At 41.0% G+C, this 19747-nt stretch overlaps 3 protein-coding genes across 3 annotated transcripts; all 3 read right to left on the reverse strand.

Moving 5' to 3' along the window:
- Positions 1–4644: 4644 nt before the first annotated feature.
- LOC138898265 (uncharacterized) lies at positions 4645–5157 on the reverse strand. The gene has a single exon (XM_070184322.1). The coding sequence runs from the start codon at positions 5155–5157 to the stop codon at positions 4645–4647; it is 513 nt and encodes a 170-aa protein (XP_070040423.1).
- Positions 5158–5826: 669 nt separating this feature from the next.
- LOC138898266 (uncharacterized) lies at positions 5827–6612 on the reverse strand. Its single transcript, XM_070184323.1, has one exon. It carries the CDS (start codon positions 6610–6612, stop codon positions 5827–5829), a length of 786 nt encoding a protein of 261 aa, XP_070040424.1.
- Positions 6613–10409: 3797 nt separating this feature from the next.
- LOC138898267 (uncharacterized) lies at positions 10410–11066 on the reverse strand. Its single transcript, XM_070184324.1, has one exon. The coding sequence runs from the start codon at positions 11064–11066 to the stop codon at positions 10410–10412; it is 657 nt and encodes a 218-aa protein (XP_070040425.1).
- Between the last annotated feature and the right edge of the window lie 8681 nt (positions 11067–19747).

Below are 19747 nucleotides of genomic sequence, written 5' to 3' on the forward strand. Positions count from 1 at the left end.
GAGTTCACAAGGGTCTCATATGAACCCTGAGCAGTGCTCTAATAAATAGCTTTGGCTTTCAGCCAGCAAAGAATGAGGATTCAGGAGAGTAGGATGGGATTAGGGGATACACTTAAGGACATAATCACATATAGAGCATGTAGAAACAAATAGAAAACATATTTGAACCTAAGCATACTTAATCAAGTTTTTAAGAATTAACAAAGTCACATGATAATAAGGCTAGTTTATAAACATGTTCACAGTGATAACAAAGACTGCAGATTATACTAAGTCACAGAAACAAAGCTCATTGATTAACAGTAGGTCAGGAACACACTAATTAGTATTAGAAAATGATTAAATAATTTAGCAGAGGTATCATAACATAGTGAGCACAGTACCAAACAAGTCATATAGAGACAGGTTCAATAAACAAACTGATGAATCTGTTAAGGCACACATAACTAAACAGTCCTTAGGAAAGGTATGAAGGCATTTAAGGCTAAATAATAACCCTAAATTACACAGAGTTAGGCAGATTCAAACTAAGTTCAACATGTCTTAAATACAGGTAATAGCATTTGGGGTAACATGGTTTGATAACAGTAACACATTAAGCAGGTAATCATAATGGAATAGCAAAGGATTTAATAAACTCACCAGTTAAGATGAAACAAGAAAAAGGAATCCAACAGTATAGCAATTGTTACCAACAGAAGCAAAACAATTAAGGATTTCTGGCCTTGGCTTCCAGCCGGCCAGGAATCAAAAGCACAGAGTAGTATTGCTAGGAGTGAAAAAAATTGAGTTCTAAACTTTATTTCAAAGGGGAGTGGGGAGTGGGGAGGGGTTCGAATAATGTCTAGCATTAAAGAATTCCCTCACTTAAATACTGAGGTCAGTGTTTAAATCAGTAGGATTGAACCCTAAGTTTTAGGTGAAAAAATGCACAAAACTAGTAGGAAATAAGGTAAAGAATCACATCAGGCAGACAAGAAATCATTATAAAAGGAATACTCAATCGAGCCAGATTTGATTCAAGTAAAAAGGGTTGGAAATCTTAAATTAGGTAAACCCTAAAATTAGCATAGAATAATGTTAAAGAATCATGTATTAACACAAACAGATGAACGTAGACAAGGATTATTCAAAAGAGATATGAAATTGAAACAGATTAGTTCGAGTAAAAAGGGACTGAAACCCTAATTTTGGGTAAAATAAAAAATCAGTTAGAATAAAGGAAAAGAACACATATTAGCACAAAATAAACATATATAGGAACTTAAAAGGAAACTTATAATCGAACCAGATTTGGTTCAAGTAAAAGGGGTTTGAAACCCTAAATTAGGTAAGTCACAAAATTGGCAAAAATTAACAGACCCATAAGTAATATAGCAAATATAGATGAAGAAATGTTAAAAAAATAGAGTTTGAACTAGATTTGGTTCAAATCAAAGAAGATCTGAAACCCTAACCTTTAGGGCTTAGTGCGAATCAAGAGAGATATGAGAGAAACATCACAAATAATGTACTTGGACTCGAGATTTGTCCGGATCCAAAAGATAAACACAGATTTGGACGGAATCAAATCGGGATACTTGCCATATTTAGGCAAGTACCTAAGTTATTCCGGAATCTAGCACCAAATAAGGGAAGAACCCTAAAATGGTAAGGGAATAGGGTAAGAATCCCATTAGGGCCGGTATTTGGGAGGATTTGGGTGAGGCCACGACGTTAGGGTTCAACAGGGGAGGGGAAATGAGGGCGGAGGTTTTAGAAAAGTGAGGATTAGGGTAGAGAGGAGGGATATAAGGGAAAGGGGTCGTTAGTTGTGGGTCGTTGATCATTTTTTATCAACGACCAGGATTTAGGTGAATTAGGGTTGGGTTTAATGAATGGGTAAGGGTAATAGGGTTAGGGGTATTAGGCTTGGGCTGGTTTGGGTAGTTTTAGGTCCGAATCAGTTATAGAATTAGGGCCAGATTTTAAATACCCGATTTTAATAAATAATAATTTATAAAAATAATAGATAAATAAAAAAAATATAATTTGTGCATGAAAATGATTAAAATAATTGTTTAACATTATAAAAATATAAAAGTTTTTTTTTTTGCATAAATAAAGTAATTATAAGTACATATGGGCTAATATTGCAAAATATACAATTTAGCCTAAAAATTCAAATATAATTATAACAAAATGTAAATAATATATTTAAAACCTAATATGGGTGTAAATTAAAAGTGTAGATGATAAAATCATCATAAAAATAATTTATAAGGTAATTAATAGATATTTATATAATAAAATGTAAGAATAAATTGATTTAAAGCCTTTAAAAACCATAGAAAATTATGAAAAAATGCTTGCATATGCTTGTAGATCAAATGATGGTGCATATGTACTATTTTGAAAGTGTGTATATATATATATATATATATATATTTTTTTTTTTTGAAAAAATATGAGGAAAATATTGGGTATTAATAGTTGCCCCTCTTTACCCGGGAAGGATGAAAGAGTTGTCGGGTAAAGAAATGATAACGAATTTTGACCGAATGGGGTGTTTTGAAAAATATAGGCCGCATCCTGGTCTCTGAGCTACATACGTATCCCTGGTTATACAGGAATCATGCCATGTGTAGTTTTGTATCCGACAGTGGAATAAACCGATGGAATTTTTGTAAGAATGGATTGAATATTCTGGATATGACAGGTTGAGAATAGTTACAGATATTTGAGTGGGCATCAGGTGAGAATAAGTAACGGATAGTGGTCGTTTGCGTTTGAAATAATTGAAGGATATGAACGTTGAATGGAAACTGTAGCGAAGATTGCTCCCTTTATGAGAATGGTTACTTCCCGGATTACCTGCAAACTCAAAATACAATGCATGCATACAGATTATCGCATAAATTTAAACATGATGCAAATTCCCTTTGGACCATGGAGATTGTCCTTGGACGGTGAGGATAACGTCCTTAAACCATGATGTCCCGGTCCATGAATTGTGCGGTAAAGGATTCGCAGGCTATGAAATGATGTTCTCGGGCTATGAAGATGGTGCCTCTAAGCCATGATGCCTTTGAATAATGATGTGCAAGATTAAGAGATCCTCAGTCCATGGCATGGTGTCTCCCGGCTATGAGGATTATGCCTTCGGACTATGACGTCTTCGGACAAATTGGTTATGTATCAGCCCATGAAATGCAGAGATATGATGCTTGAGATAAAACAAGATAGAGCTTAGTCCTGTGTAGAGTCAGGAGCAGAGCTTAGTCCCGAGAGAAGAGAATAATGCAAGGTTTGGAGTAGAGCAATATTTGTGGTTATGCAAGGAGAGACAATGCTTAGTCTCATGCAATGAGAAGGCAATGCTTAGCTTTGTGCAGTTGAGGAGGCAGGGCTTAGCCTCATACAAGATGAAGACAGTGCTTGATCTCATGCAAGGGGAATACAAGATGGTTAGCCTTATGCAGTTGAGGAGGCAGGGCTTAGCCTCATGCAAGATGTGAGACAATGATTAGTCTCATGCAATGGGAAGGCAGAGCTTAGCCTTATGCAATTGAGGAGGCTAGACTTAGCCTCATGCAAGATTTGAGACAATGCTTAGTCTCATGCAAGGAAAGGCAGAGCTTAGCCTTATGCAGCTAAGGAGGCAGGGCTTAGCCTCATGCAAGATTTGAGACAATGCTTAGTCTCATGCAATGGGAAGGCAGAGCTTAGCCTTATGCAATTGAGGAGGCAGGGCTTAGCCTCATGCAAGATTTGAGACAATGCTTAGTCTCATGCAATGGGAAGGTAGAGCTTAGTCTCGTGCAGGAGAAGGCAGTGCTTAGCCTTAGCCTTATGCAAGATGGGAGGCAATGCTTAGTCTTATGCAAGAGGAGGTAGTGCTTAGCCTTGTGCAATTGAGGAGGCGGGGCTTAGCCTTATGCAAGATGGGAGACAATGCTTAGTCTCATGAAATAGGAGAGAGTGCTTAGTCTCATGCAGTTGAGGAGGCAGGGCTTAGCCTTATGCACGGAAAGGCAATGCTTAGCCTTAAGCAGGAAAAAGAAATGAGTGATAGCAGAGTATTTCTTAGCTGGAGATTTGTTTGTGTTTGGCAGCTTTGTCGTTATGAAGATAGTGATTCCGAGATGTGCCCAAATTTGAGAATATTTCATGTTCCTGCATCCAAAGTACAATCGTGAGTTTTACGGGGGAAGGTTGGTTCGTGCCTTCATATACCTGCTTTGCTTTGCTCTGTATCAAAGTCTTGCTTGAGTTACCACGGGTAGCATCTGGCTATTTCATAAAAATAAAGTTTTCAAAAAATGTGCGTGCATATGATATTAGTATGCAATATCGAATAAATTAGATGAACCAATAACTGTGACATTATCAAAGACATTGCGACCTTCTTGCCATAGCCTCCTCAAAATTCTGCCCCAGTTATCTAGACAGATTTCTGGCTATTCCATATACGGTGCCGTTGGCTGAGCTTGCCCCAGAATTTTGAGGGTCCTCCTCGAAATTCTACCCCAGTTTCCGATAATGGGGAAAATGAAAATTTTATTGAATTGTGACCGAACCCACAGGGCTGCCTATGTATCCCATCTTAAACGGGAATCAGGTCAAGCGTAGTTCAGTTATATCATAAGTAGAAATGCAAACAGTTTAAACATAGTATCTTTTGACTGCATCTGAATTGATAGGCTTTGGCCAAATTTCTCCATCCATCTCTACGAGTATGAGTGCCCCTCTTGTTAGTAACTTGTGAACCATATAAGGCCCTTGCCAATTGGGTGAGAATTTTCCTTTGGCTTCATCCTGATGTGGAAAAATCTGTTTCAGCACCAGCTGCCCCGGTGCGAACTGTCTAGGTTTGACCCTTTTGTTGAAAGTTCTGGACATTCTGTTTTGATAGAGTTGACCATGACATACCGCATTCATTCTTTTCCCATCTATGAGGGCTAATTGCTCATAGCGGCTTCTTATCCATTCTGCATCACTGAGTTCAGCTTCTTGTATGATTCTCAAAGAAGGAATGTCTACCTCAGCGGGGATGACGACTTTAATACCGTAGACCAATAGATAAGGAGTTGCCCTGGTTGATGTACAAACTGTGGTACGGTATTCTAATAAGGCGAATGGTAACTTCTCGTGCCACTGTTTGTGATTCTCTACCATCTTCCTTAGAATTTTCTTGATATTCTTGTTAGCGGCCTCCACGGCTCCATTCATCTAGGGTCGGTATGATGTGGAGTTTTTGTGCTTAATTTTGAAGGTTTCACACATGGCTTTCATTAGACCACTGTTGAGATTGGCGGCATTGTCAGTGATGATGGATTCTGGAACCCCGAATCGGCAAACAATACGATCCTTGACAAAATCTACGACGACTTTCTTGGTTACAGCTTTGTAAGATGCATCTTCAACCCACTTTCTGAAATAGTCGATGGCCACTAGAATGAACCTATGCCCGTTTGAAGCGGTGGGCTCGATTGGTCCGATGGCATCCATTCCCCGGGCAACAAAAGGCCAAGGTGCCTTTGTTGTATTAAGTTCATTTGGAGGTACCCGTATCATATTTGCTTGTATCTAGTACTGATGACATTTTTGGACATACCGGATGCAGTATGTTTCCATAGTCATCCAAAAGTATCCGGCTCTGAGTATCTTCTTAGCTAGGATGAAACCATTCATATATGGGCCGCAGGTTCTAGCGTGTATCTCTTCAAGTAGTTTGGAGGCTTCTTTGGCGTTAACATACCGTAATAGCCCCAGATCAGGAGTTCTTCTATATAGAATTCCTCTGCTTTGGAAGAAATGGATGGACAACCTCCGAAGTGTGCATTTCTAAGTATGGTTTGCATGCTCTGGATATTCTCCTTTTGCCAAATATTCCTTGATATCATGAAACCATGGATTCCCATCTGTTTCTTCTTCAACATGAGCACAGTAAGCTAGCCGATTATGGATTCTTACCGGAATGGGATCGATAAAGTTCTTGTACGGGTGTTGTATCATGGAGGACAAAGTGGCCAATGCATCTGCGAATTCATTCTGTATTCTGGGGACATGTCGGAATTCTATCTTCGTGAACTTCTTCATCATCTCTTGTACTTGATGCAGATATGGTAGTATCTTGGTGTTCTTTATAGCCCATTCTCCTTGTACCTGGTGCACCAGCAGGTCTGAATCACCAATCACCAGCAATTCCTGGATATTCATGTCGACAGCCAAATTGAGTCCTAATATGCAGGCTTCATATTCCACCATATTATTGGTGCATGAAAACCTGAGTTTTGTGGACACCGGATAATGTTGACCGGTTTCTGACACTAAAACGGCTCCGATACTGACTCCTTTGAAATTTGCAGCTCCGTCAAAAAACATTCTCCAACTGTCGTAGGATTCAGCAATATCTTTTCCTACGAAAGACACTTCTTCATTAGAAAAATACATTTTCAGTGGTTCGTATTCTCCTGCTATAGGATTTTCTGCAAGATGATCTGCTAATGCTTGTCCCTTGTCTGCCTTCTGAGTTACATAGATGATGTCAAACTCACTCGACAATATTTTCCATTTGGCCAGCTTTCCTGTAGGGATAGGCTTCTGAAAGATATACTTAAGTGGATCCATTCTTGATATGAGATATGTGGTATAAGCACAAAAGTAGTGCCTCAATTTCTGGGCTATCCATGTGAGAGCATAGGAGGTGCGTTCTAGCAGAGAGTACTGTGCTTCATAGGGTGTGAACTTCTTACTCAGTTAATATATGGCCTGCTCTTTTCTCCCTATCTCGTCATGTTATCCCAAGACACAACCGAAATCCCCATCTAGTACGGAAAGATAGAGTAGTAGTGGTCTACCAGGTTCTAGCGGGACTAGGACTGGTGGTGTGGATAAGTATTCCTTGATTTTGTCAAAAGCCTTCTGACAGTCTTCAGTCCAGCTAGTGGCAGCATCCTTCTTCAGCATTTTGAAAATTGGTTCACATATTACAGTCGATTGTGCTATGAAGCGGCTGATGTAGTTGAGACGTCCCAAGAAAATCATCTTGTCCTTCTTGTTCTTTGGTGGTGGTAAATCCTGGATAGTCTTGATCTTTAATGGGTCTAGCTCAATTCCTCGGCGGCTGACGATGAACCCTAATAAATTTCTTGTGAGGACCTCAAAGGCACATTTTGCGGGATTCAATTTCAAATTATACCTCCGAAGCCGATCAAAAAAATTTCTCAAGTCTGCTATGTGATCTGTACTCTTCATGGATTTGATGATGACGTCATCCACATACACCTCTATCTCCTTGTGTATCATGTCATGGAAAATAGTTGTCATCACCCTCATATAAGTGGCCCCAGTATTCTTCAGACTGAACGACATCATTTTATAGTAGTACACCCCCATGGTGTGACAAACGCCGTCTTTTCGGTATCCTCTTCATCCATCCAGATCTGATAATATCCCGCGAAGCAATCCACAAAGGATTGGAGTTCATGCTTGGGGCAATTGTTGATCAGTATGTGTATGTTTGGCAGTAGGAAATCATCCTTGGGACTTGCTCTGTTTAAATCCCGATAGTCGACACACACCCTGACTTTCCCGTCTTTCTTCGGAACCGGCACAATGTTGGCTAACCAAGTTGGATATTCAACTACCCTGAGGACCTTAGCTTTGATCTGCTTGGTGACTTCTTCCTTGATTTTTAGACTCATGTCTGGTTTGAACTTTCTGAGTTTCTGCTTTACTGGTGGACACATTGGATTGGTAGGTAGCTTGTGAGCCACTATAGACGTACTCAGCCCGGTCATATCATCATATGACCATGCGAAAATGTCTTCCTACTCTCTTAAGAAACGAGTTTACTCTTTCTTCTCTGATGGTGACAAGTGAATGCTTATGCGAGTTTCTTTGACGGTTTCAGAATCTCCCAAGTTGACTACCTCAGTCTCGTCCAGATTGGACTTAGGTTTGTTCTCAAAATTCTCAACTTCTACGACGATTTCCTCAGGTATCACATCTTCTTCTTATATCTCTTCCGAGTCACTATCCTTATGTTGCATTGTCTCATTACATGTCACAGTCGTTGGTTCATCAAGGTAAGAAATAGTAATGTTGTAGAGAGAAAGATATGAAATATAATAATAATAAAACATCAAGCCGTTGATAAATATTGAAACGTCAAACAAAGCAAATTTTAATGACTTCAAACAATGTTTTTCTAAAGCAAAATACTAAAAGGAAAGAAAAAATGTTTTAAACAAAAATGCTCAAAAGGAATTGTTTTCAAAATGAATGACACTAGCAGCCATGCTACCCTGGGACTCGTCGGGCCCTGGATGGTGTGGCAGTCCAGTTCCTGAGAACAGCTCCCTTCTCCACTGTCTGGATGATGAGGCCTTCTTCCTCCTGCTCCTCAACTATCACACTGCAATCCATGTCTTCATCTTCTAAGAATAGATTCCTTAAGACAACTAGAACTTCATCTTCTTCAGATCCCCACATCATGTCGTCATGATGAAAGGATTGGCTCAAATGTGGTACCGGCTGCTCAAGAGGGTAATAAGGACCATGCCATGGCGACGACCAATCGTCATACTCCTGCAAGGTGTACTGATATCAAAGTCCAAAAGTCGTCCCGTGACATTTTAGCTGTATCGATTTGGTAATACCTTGGAGGTTCTTCCCGAGCCCTTTACCGGGTTCATACCTTGCCCACGCTAGTATGCTTTCTATTTTGCTGCTCCACCATTTGTCTTTATCAATTGCATTAACGTGCTCGATGAGATGATAAGTCTCCCTACCTAACTTCCTTCTATTTTCCACGACCGAAACAGTTTGGTTGGTATAAATGGGATTACTCCCGTCTCCATAAATGATCACCTCCTGATGATTCAATTTGAACTTTACATCCTGGTGCAAAGTAGAAGCCACGGCCCCGGCGGCATGTATCCAAGGTCGTCCCAACAATAGATTGTATGAGGCGGATATGTCTAGCACTTGAAATTCAACATCAAACCAAGTCTGGCCCATCTGCAAGCATAGATTGGTTTCCCCAATTGTGGCCCTTTGAGACCCATCGAACGCCTTCACATTCATATTCCCTGCTCGTATTTCATGCAAACCTTTACCCAACCTTTTCAGAGTAGTCAGCGGACAGATGTTGCGACTGGACCCTCCATCTATCAAAACCCTAGCAATGAATTTATCCTCGCATTGTACCGTGATGTGCAACTTCTTGTTGTGGCTTAATCCCTCTGGTGGCAGTTCGTCTTCATGAAAGGTAATCTTGTGGCTCTCCAGTACTTGCCCTACCATGTTAGCCATCTCCCCACTGGTGATATTGTTAGGTATGTAAGCTTCATTCAATACCTTCATCAAGGCATTCCTATGTGCCTCAGAATTCTACAGTAATTATAGGATGGATATCTGAGCAGGAGTTTTGTTCAGATGGTCTACCACAGAATATTCTCTCACTTGCACCTTTCTCCAAAGATCATTTGAGCTAGTTTCGATGATGGATTGCTTGGAAGCAGCTTCTCTACTCGCTCCTCCCAAATTCTCAGGTGTATAAATTCTACCAGTCCCGGTCATCCCTTGTGTTGCACCAGATTCTTCCATTTTTGCTTTTCCTTTCCTCCTGGCTTCTACAACATAGTCCCAGGGTACGACATTGGATTTAAAGGGCGGTGTGGATACTACCGTCACAGTGAATGGTATGGTTACTTCTACTTCGAATGGAGCAGGTGTAGCTGTAGGTGTTGTTTCCACCTCGAACGGGGTTGGTGCGGCTACTTCAACTTCAACTGGTGGATGTATCTGTACCACAATAGGAGTAAGAATGGCCGCATGTTTCTTTGGGTCATCCCCTTCTCGAATAATCCCAATCGACCCTTCTGGGTCCCATTCTTCATCAGTCTCTATCATATTTACTCCCTCGCCCCTATGATCCGGGAGGGGATTTTTGTGGACGTTAGGTGCAGCCTCCTTTGCTTGTATAACCTTGGTATCGATTAGTGTCTGGATCTTGTCTTTCAGGGTGCGACATTCATCAATGGTATGACCTTTCATGACGGAGTGGTAGGCACATGTTTTGTTTGGATTGACCCATTGAGAGGAGTTTTCCATGGCAACAGCGGGAATAGGGGTGACATATCCAATCTCTCGTATAATTGATCGATGGGTTCAGCAATAGGGGTGTATTGTCTGGGTGGCCTACGGTTGAAATTTGGTTTGGGTTTCTGATAGTTTTGGCGGGCTGGCGGTGAATGATAATATGCTGGCTGGGTGTTATAAGTGTGGTAGGTAGTGGCGGGTTGTGGATATTTGGGAGGTGAAGGCTGATATGTGGGTGGAGGTGTTTGGTATGTAAGAGGAGATTTTGGACCTTGGGCTACCATCACGGCCCCTACTTCTTTCTTCTTGGATATACCCCCTCACTGAAATGTTTTGTTTGTAGCCTGTAATGCCTCAAAATTAGTTACCATTCCGCTCTTGATCCCTTCTTCAATCCTTTCCCCTAGCTTGATGATGTCGGAGAATTTGTGATTCTCGATAACCATCAACCTTTCATAGTATTGTGGATCTTGGGCCCGTACGAAAAACTTGTTCATCTGCTCTTCTTCCAATGTCGGCCTTACTTTCGCGGCTTCTGATCTCCATCGAGTAGCATACTCGCTGAAAGTCTCCGTTGGATTCTTCTTGAGATTCTGTATGTAGAAGACTTCTGGTGCATTCTCCGTATTAAACCTGAATCGATCCATGAAATCTGAGGCCATGCTTACCCAACTAACCCACCTATTGGAATTTTGACTGATGTACCAAGATAGGGCGTCCCCAGTGAGACTTCTCATGAACAACTTCATGCGAATCCTCTCATCCTTTCCAACTCCTACGAGCTTGTCACAGTATGTCCTTAAATCCACCTTTGGGTCACCTGTTCCGTTAAACATCTCGTACTTAGGAGGTTTGTAACCCCCCGGCAGTTCTATGTCTAGCTGAATACACAGATCTTCATAATTCAAACCCTCAATGCCTTTACCCCCTTTGACACCCTGGACTCGGCTTGTGAGCTTCTTAAGTTCCTCTGCCATATTCTTGATGAGCAGGTCCTTCTCGGCGAATTCCGGTGTGTATGGGGTTTGTTGAGTGGGGTGAGGTAGGGTTTCTACATATATGGGGTTGTTTTGGTGGATGTCGGGGATTTGGGTGTAGTAATGATCATTGGTTGAGTTCTACGAATCGGGGATAGGTTGCGGTGTATTTTGAGGAGTATAGTAGGTAGCAGTTTGTGGCTACTGAGTCAAAAGATGTTGGTGTTGAGGAGGAGTTGGCACTGGTGGAGGGTTAGGATTTTGAGGAGGTGTGGCGTATTGATGAGGTGCGGGAGGGTTTTTGTGGATGTTGGTTTGGTGTGTTTTGAGGAGGTGTTGGGCTTTGGGCATTCTGTTGGTTAATATCCGGGACGTTTAAGGTGAGGAAGAGGTTTGCCAAGTTGCAGACCTACTCAAGTTCCCCTTGCAATTCCAGTATTTTCTCCTCCAACCGTAGAACCAAATCATTCTGTGCCGGAGTACTCTGACCATCTGAAGTTTCAATATTTTCCGCATGCGCAAACTGAAACCACTCACGTCATCCATCTTAGCCTTTCCCTTACTTTTAGGATCACTTGGAGGATGAGGAGAAGGAAGAGGAGGAGGGCCTCTGGATCTGGTATGATACGCTGATGATGCCAGTATGCAAGAACCAACCTTAGGGGATGAGAATAATCGAAACAAAGAAACGCAAAAAGGTAAACAAGTTAGTAGGGGATTTTGGAAGGATATTTGCGGTATTTAAACATGTATTGCGGAATTATAAATTCGCGTCCTAATTTTGGGGACCTCATTGCGCCTGATGTAGGCCTAGCGACACATAGATTTGGAGAAACTTGATGCCGATAACTGCCTCATTTCATTAATATAATAAATAGATCAAACCTCTAAAATAACAATAATTGCTAGTGGCATTTGCCTTATTATAATCAATTTCTAAAACGACTCTAGAAAAGCAAGTAAACAATAATTCTAATCTACTTGGTCCCGGAGGGACCCTCTCCAAGCTTGGCCTTCTTGGCCCCATCGATCAGATTCCCCAGGTCGCGCATGTCCAGCAGCAGATACGCCTTTGCTAGGTGTCTTCCTTCGCTGCCCTCTGTATTCTGACAATCCACGATCCTTTTCCTCATCTTCCCTTCAAGTTCTATCTGACCCTGCTCTAAGTACTCCAACCTCTCCGTTGATTTTGTAGCAATTTCCCTCCATTCATTGATTGATTCCATGTCTACCTTGTGTTGTTCCAAGTGTCTGGCCTCAGACTCAAGGATTCTCTTGCGCAACCTCTTGTATTTTACCTGTGATTCGGTAGCTTCATCTATGACCCTGTTTCCTCGATCAAACCCTGGCTCGGCTTCTCCCGCTATGTCATCATCCAACCATGATAGGTAAAAATACACATGAACGACGTGGTACCGATCTGGCTCGATGGTATCCTTCTCCACAATAATCTTCAGATACCACATGTGTTGGGCTTCACACTTGAATGGAATGACATCACCTTGAAAGTCTGCTTAGTAATGACTCATCTTGGAGACTCGCGGTACGACTTGTTTTCTCCCAGCCTGTCTCATGACTCTGATAGTAACATAAGGATATATACCCCTCAACCCGATCAACACCAAATGAGGAACATCCCTGGACCTGATGATGAACTCGCTGGTAGGGAACCACTCGAACATCCAATAGACCTTGTCATCAGTTAAATTGCTAAAGAAGTACACCCAATCCACAATGTTTTCCGGTTGTGAAAACATGTGTGGGATGAAAGTCATTCTTTTCGGATGGTAGAAAGCTATGTGGTCATTCCATGGTCGCCGTGAAAATTCCTGATGGTACTGTCCCATTTGAAGATGCTCCAACAACCATATTTGTAGCAATAAATTGCAACCCTCAAAATGTCTGAATCCCTTCTTGCAGTGGTCCAGGGCTCCGTATATCTCTGCCACGATCATTGGAACAATAATGTAAGCCTGTCCCTCAATACCTTCCATTAAAGTCTTGGTGACCATAGCCAAACGAGTGTGAATCTTGTCTCCTTGGATTGGAAATACTATCATACCCAGAAAACAGACGATGAATACAAAAACTCGACAATGAGTCCAACCCAGGGAAGTGATGGCAAACTCATCATGAAAAATACGGTAGGATGTGTTGTGCCCATAACGCTCGTAAAGAAAGTCGAAAGGTATGTAGGACTTCTTCAAGCAAACTAACTCGTCATTCTTTCTAAGACCCATCATTTTCAGAAATCCCCTAGAAGTGCGATTTTCTGGTACCAGCAGACCAGTGCTATCCCAGGGTAGCCCGGCAAAACCTCCTATTTCCTCAAGAAGGGGAGTCATCTCTATGTTACCAAAATTGAAAACAACCCTCTTTTCATCCCAGAACATAGTAGCGGCCTCGATCAGTACATTATTTGGCTGAATGTCCATCAAAGAAGGTAAATTTTCGAGAATTCTTTTCATATGGTTCTTGTCGCTTGGCGAGAGATTTTCCCACTAGTCTAGCAATAGAGGTGAGAAACTTCGGACCATGCTGAACCTGGGGACTCCGTGCCTCATTTCTGCAAAACAAATAAAGTTAGCCCTTTCCTCCTACGGGTTTGACTACTTACACATTAATGATTAGCATATCGACACGTTTTCTCCAAATAATGCACATATCATGATCGTGCCAGTTGGGATTATGGAAATCCCGATGGACTTTGGACAAGGCTTTCCTTAGAGAGTTATTATGAGGACAACATTCGAACTCATGCTAGGTTTGGACATGATGCATACACAATTAATATCAGAGTAGGGTTTTCTATAGAAGTTTAGACTGGTACCCTCAAGCGGACAACTTGAGAGGGAAAGGCACGGAACCGTCGACTGCACCGCTGATCGACTAGTTTTGCCGCAGATAAGTCTTTCCAAATTTAAAAAGGATAATATAGGAAGAGCGCGGACACTCATCAAGTGCCGCTATGGTATTAATTGCGCACGAGTGGAATATGATGCAGAGCATGTAATTATGCAAAAAACAAAACAACACCTTATCAAGTATTTTGCATGATGAAAGCGATAAATGCGGTATTTAATAAATGTAAAGACAGGAAAGAAAGAAAAACAAAGAAGGAGTTAGTTCGCATAATGGAAAAATTATAATAAAGCAGTAAAAGGGTAGGGATTGGGAAAGACATAAAGATTGAAGCCAACGAACAAGGTTAAACGAAAAGTTGCATGTAATTTCATGTAAAAGGGAATATAGGGAAGGGGTGTGCATGTAGCAAATAAACAATGAATTTGAGCATAAAATAATAAAGACACACTTATCGAGAGAGACTAATTCACACAGACCAAGTTCATTATGGTAAGAGTCTAAGGATATCCCCAGCAGAGCCGCCATGCTGTCACGCCCCTCTTTCTCGCGAAATCGGGTTTCAACATTGACAACTCTTTTAAAAATGGAGGAAGGGTTATTAAAAGAGAAGAGTCGCCACCTAACGGATTAAGGAGCATTAGGGCACCTATTTGCAAATGACTCGTGTTTACTAGTTTGCATCACCAAAGATCGGGTAAGGGCTCAAATTACCTCGAGGAGAAGGTGTTAGGCACTCATCGAGGTCCACAACAGTGGGTCCAGACCGAACTCAAATCATGTGAATTACTTTAAGAGAAAAAAAAAACAATTTGGACAAAGAAAGAACTATTTTAACAGGAATGTGGGAGGGTCCTAAGTTTTTTAGCCTAAAGGATCACCCCGTGCGACTTAAATAATACTTCATAACTCTCTCAAGACGGGGTGTTACTCATATTATTCAGCGGGCGCAAACTATCATCTCCTTCTACCCAATTACTATCTTTAAGTTGTTTACCTAAAGCGCTCTATTTGATTCTAAGTCGAACCCTATGCGTGCACTACCCGTCCCATGCCTATGGTCCAGGAGGCATTTGGACCTCTATTTCAGGGCAGTTCTAGACCTTAACTTAGGTTGTTCAAAAGGAGAAAACTAGACGACATACAAAAAATAGTTAGGACTTTCAAATAGAAACAAGTATGGGCTCAAGTTACCCTCCACATTTAGACATCAAATGCACGCCAAACTGATTAGCATTAATAGGTTTTATTAATTGCAAAATCCTATAGGCGGGATATCTATGTGATATTGACGAACAAGCAGACAGTCGTATACAAAGTCAATTTCTTAATGCGATTATTAGGAATTAAAAAGTTTGCCTACTAATTTTAGCATGATACAATTAAGCCTACCAGCATGGTATCTAGGTGTTCTGTGCGATAGTAAATAGTGGCAGGTCACAGAAACAAACCTAGAATTATTTGTTTTAATCCTATAGGCATATTTTCTAATGAAGGTAACAGCACAGAAAACGGGCATAAACAACAATTAAACAGATTCAGGCGTGCATTCTATAACTTGATCCAGTTTGAATCTTATAGGCATGATTTCTATAATCTGAACAGTTTTGAATCCTATAGACATTATTTCTACAATCTAAACAGTTTTTGAATCCTATAGACATGATTTCTATCATCTGAACGAAACAGTATGTAAGCAGGAATTCACACACACATCGGACCATACCATTTCTATAGGCATGGTTTGTAACGTAACATAATTGAGCCAAACATTGAGCCTATGGACATGGTTGCTAACACATAATGACCGAACATAATAAGATACCTAGAAGCATGATTTCTAACATATAACATCCAACATCACAGCATTAACCTTTTAGGCAGGATTTCTACCCCCACTTTATAGCAAGTATAAAATAAGAACCCTTTCCCATTTTTACTAATACCCAGAATTGTTATTACAAATAATTATTACATACCAGAATTTAATGAATGAATTACAAGGTAAGTAAAACTATAGGGAGCCTACAACAGACCCAAATACACCTGGACAGGCCAGGCCTTCAACTCACAGTAGTTCCAAATGCCCATGTTCATAGATACACAATAACCAGTAGTGAATAATTCACCCATATTTCAAGGATAAGCATACAGAACCCAAATCTCTAGTGTGTCAGAGTTCCCAAGGGCTTCAGGAACCCAGGGCAGTGCTCACACTAGAGAAAATGATCAGAAATAGTTCAAGGAAGACTAGGGACCAAATCCTAGTGTGTCTGAGTTCATAAGGGTCTCACATGAACCCTGAGCAGTGCTATAATAAATAGCTTTGGCTTTCAGCTAGCAAAGAATGAGGATTCAGGAGAGTAGGATGGGATTAGGGGATACACTTAAGGATAAAATCACATATAGAGCATGTACAAACAAATAGCAAACATATTTGAACCTAAGCATACTTAATCAAGTTTTTAAGAATTAACAAAGTCACATGCAGTGATAACAAAGACTGCAGATCAGACTAAGTCACAGAAAGAAAGCTCATTGATTAACAGTAGGTCAGGAACACACTATTTAGCAAAGGTATCATAACATAGTGAGCACAGTACCAAACAAGTCATATGGTGACAAGTTCAATAAACAAACTGATGAATCTGTTAAGGCACATATAACTAAACAGTCCTTAGGAAAGGTATGAAGGCATTTAAGGCTAAATAATAGCCCTAAATTACACAGAGTTAGGCAGATTCAAACTAAGTTCAACATGTCTTAAATACAGGTAATAGCATTAGTGGTAACATGGTTTGATAACAGTAACACATTAAGCAGGTAATCATAATGGAATAGCAAAGGATTCAATAAACTCACCAGTTAAGATGAAACAGGAAAAAAGAATCCAACAGTATAACAATTGTTACCAACAGAAGCAAAACAATTGAGGATTTCTGGCCTTGGCTTCCAGCCGGCCAGGAATCAAAAGCACAGAGTAGTATTGCTAGGAGTGAAAAAATTTGAGTTCTAAACTTTATTTCAAAGGGGAGTGGGGAGGGGTTCGAATAATGTCTAGCATTAAAGAATTCCCTCACTTAAATACTGAGGTTAGTGTTTAAATCAGTAGGGTTGAACCCTAAGTTTTAGGTGAAAAAATGCACAAAACCAGTAGGAAATAAGGTAAAGAATCACATCAGGCAGACAAGAGATCATTGTAAAAGGAATACTCAATCGAGCCAGATTTGATTCAAGTAAAGAGGGTTGGAAACCCTATATTAGGTAAACCCCGAAATTAGCAGAGAATAATGTCAAAGAATCATGTATTAACATATATAAATGAACGTAGACAGGGATTATTCAAAAGAGACATGAAATTGAAACAGATTAGTTCGAGTAAAAAGAGACTGAAACCCTAATTTTGGGTAAAACACAAAATCAGCAAGAATAAAGGAAAAGAACACATATTAGTACAAAATAAACATATATAGGAACTTAAAAAGGGAAACTTATAATTGAAACCCTAAATTAGGTAAGTCACAAAATCGGCAAAAATCAACAGACGCATAAGTAATAGAGCAAATATAGACGAAGAAATGTTAAAAAAACCAGAGTTTGAACCAAATTTGGTTCAAATCAAAGAAGATTTGACACTCTAACCTTTAGGGCTTAGTGCAAATCAAGATAGATATGAGAGAATCATCACAAATAACGTACTTGGACTCGAGATTTGTCCGGATTCAAAAGATAAACACAGCCTCTACGGCTGGTTGCTCCCCGTAGACCGTTTTGATTCCCTCTGATGTTGGGAATTTCAGAACCTGGTGAAGGGTCGAGGGTATTACTCTCATGTTGTGGATCTACAGCCTCCCAAAAAGGGCATTATATGTCATATCTCCCTCGATCACGTGGAACTTCGTTTCTTGGATGGTCTCGGCCACGTTTACCGGTAACATTATCCCGCCCTTAGTAGTTTCACACGCCATATTGAATCTATTTAGTACCAGGGTTGCGGGCACGACCTGGTCCTGTAGACCGAGTTGCTCTATGACCCTTGATCGAATAATGTTGGCCGAACTACCTGGATCAATTAACACACGCTTAACTTGAGTTTTATTCATAGGTACAGATATTACATGTGCATCGTTATGGGGTTGCATGATTCCTTCTGCGTCTTCGTCACTAAAGGACAAGGTTCATTTAGGTGTGTAATCATGATTCCAAGATCACTTCTCTCTTACAATTGACATCTTAGTGCGTTTAAGTACCGGCCCCTAGGGGACATCGATCCCTCCGATGATCATGGGATGATGTGTTTTGGCTCTTCTTGTTCGTTTTGTCTATTGAAATCTCTGTTTTTGAAATGGTTTTTGGCCTTGTCACTTAAAAATTCTCGAAGGTGCCCTTCATTGAATAACTGGGCTACCTCCTCTCTCAACTACCCACAGTCTTCATTTTTGTGGTCATGGGTGCCATGATACTTGCGCATTTGATTGGGATTTCTCTGGGATGGATCGGACTGTAGAGGTCGAGGCTATTTAGTATCTTTGATGCGTCCGATAGCCGACACAATGACGGATGCATCGATGTTGAAGTTATATTCTGATAGTTGTGGTGCTTTCTTAGGTCCGGTATGCCTGTCGAACCCATTATTGTTCATCAGCCCCTGAGACCCTTGGCCTCGATCACTTCTCATTTCGCCTCGTACGAAGTTGCGTGCAGGTTTGCTACCCCTACGATCTCCGTTATACGGCCGATATCGGTCCTTGTTCGACCTTGGTTCTCGGTCGATGTCCCTTTTAATAACGGACCAAGAACCCAACTGGTCGTCTTCGACTCTAATCTTTGATTGATATCGATTGTGTACATCAGCCCAGGTAACAGCCGGGTACTCGATCAAGTTCTGCTTCAACTGTCGTGAAGCCATCGAGCTTCGTTCGTTCAGTCCTTGGGTGAAAGCTTGAACAACCCAATCGCCCGTGACAGGTGGTAGATCCATCCGTTCCATTTGGAAACAAGATACGAACTCTCTTAGCATCTCGTTATCTTTTTGCCTTACCTTGAAAAGGTCTGACTTCCTGGTCTCGACCTTTATTGCTTCGGCATGTGCTTTTACGAAAGAATATGCAAGCATAGCAAAAATATCGATAGAGTTAGGCGGTAAATTATGATACCATATCATTTCCCCCTTTGACAGGGTTTCCCCGAACTTCTTCAATAATACGGATTCGATCCCGTCGTCTTCTAGATCGTTCCCTTTAATAACACATGTGTAAGAGGTGACATGTTCGTTGGGGTCGGTCGTCCCATTATATTTAGGAATTTTGGGAATTCGGAACTTCTTCGGGATCAGTTTGGGAGCCGCGCTTGGGGGGAAAGGCTTTTGTACGAATTTTTTAAAATCCAAGCCCTTCAATACCGGTGGTGCCCCGGGAATCTGATCAACCCTGGAGTTATAAGTTTCTATTTTTTTGTCGTTTGCTTCAATCCTCTTTTCTCCTGACTCGATTCGTTTTGTCAGTTTCTCGAGCATCCTAATAATTTCAGGATTAGTCCCCGATTCTTGTTCATTGATCTTACTACAGCTGACCCCGTTTTGTAGGTGACTTCTCGGGGTGGACCGGGCTCGGGCCTGCTCGGTGTCTGGGTTCGGCTCTGCAACTGAACTATCATTACTTGTTGAGCTTGCAACATTTCAAAAATCATACGCATGTTGATCCTGTCTTCTCCAACCTTTTGGGTGTTTCGAACTGTAGAACGAGTTCCACCATGAATGTTGTTTTTTGGGGTCGGAATGTTAGTTTGCTTCAATGGCCACATGCGAATTAACGTCAATT

The sequence above is a fragment of the Nicotiana tomentosiformis genome, chromosome 8 (assembly GCF_000390325.3).
Source record: "Nicotiana tomentosiformis chromosome 8, ASM39032v3, whole genome shotgun sequence".
NCBI classification, from domain to species: Eukaryota; Viridiplantae; Streptophyta; class Magnoliopsida; order Solanales; family Solanaceae; genus Nicotiana; species Nicotiana tomentosiformis.

Excerpts from the sequence above, each read along its gene's own strand:
- LOC138898265 (XM_070184322.1), bottom strand. The coding sequence starts at position 5,157 with ATGGTAGAGAATCACAAACAGTGGCACGAGAAGTTACCATTCGCCTTA.
- LOC138898266 (XM_070184323.1), bottom strand. The coding sequence starts at position 6,612 with ATGGATCCACTTAAGTATATCTTTCAGAAGCCTATCCCTACAGGAAAG.
- LOC138898267 (XM_070184324.1), bottom strand. The coding sequence starts at position 11,066 with ATGGCAGAGGAACTTAAGAAGCTCACAAGCCGAGTCCAGGGTGTCAAA.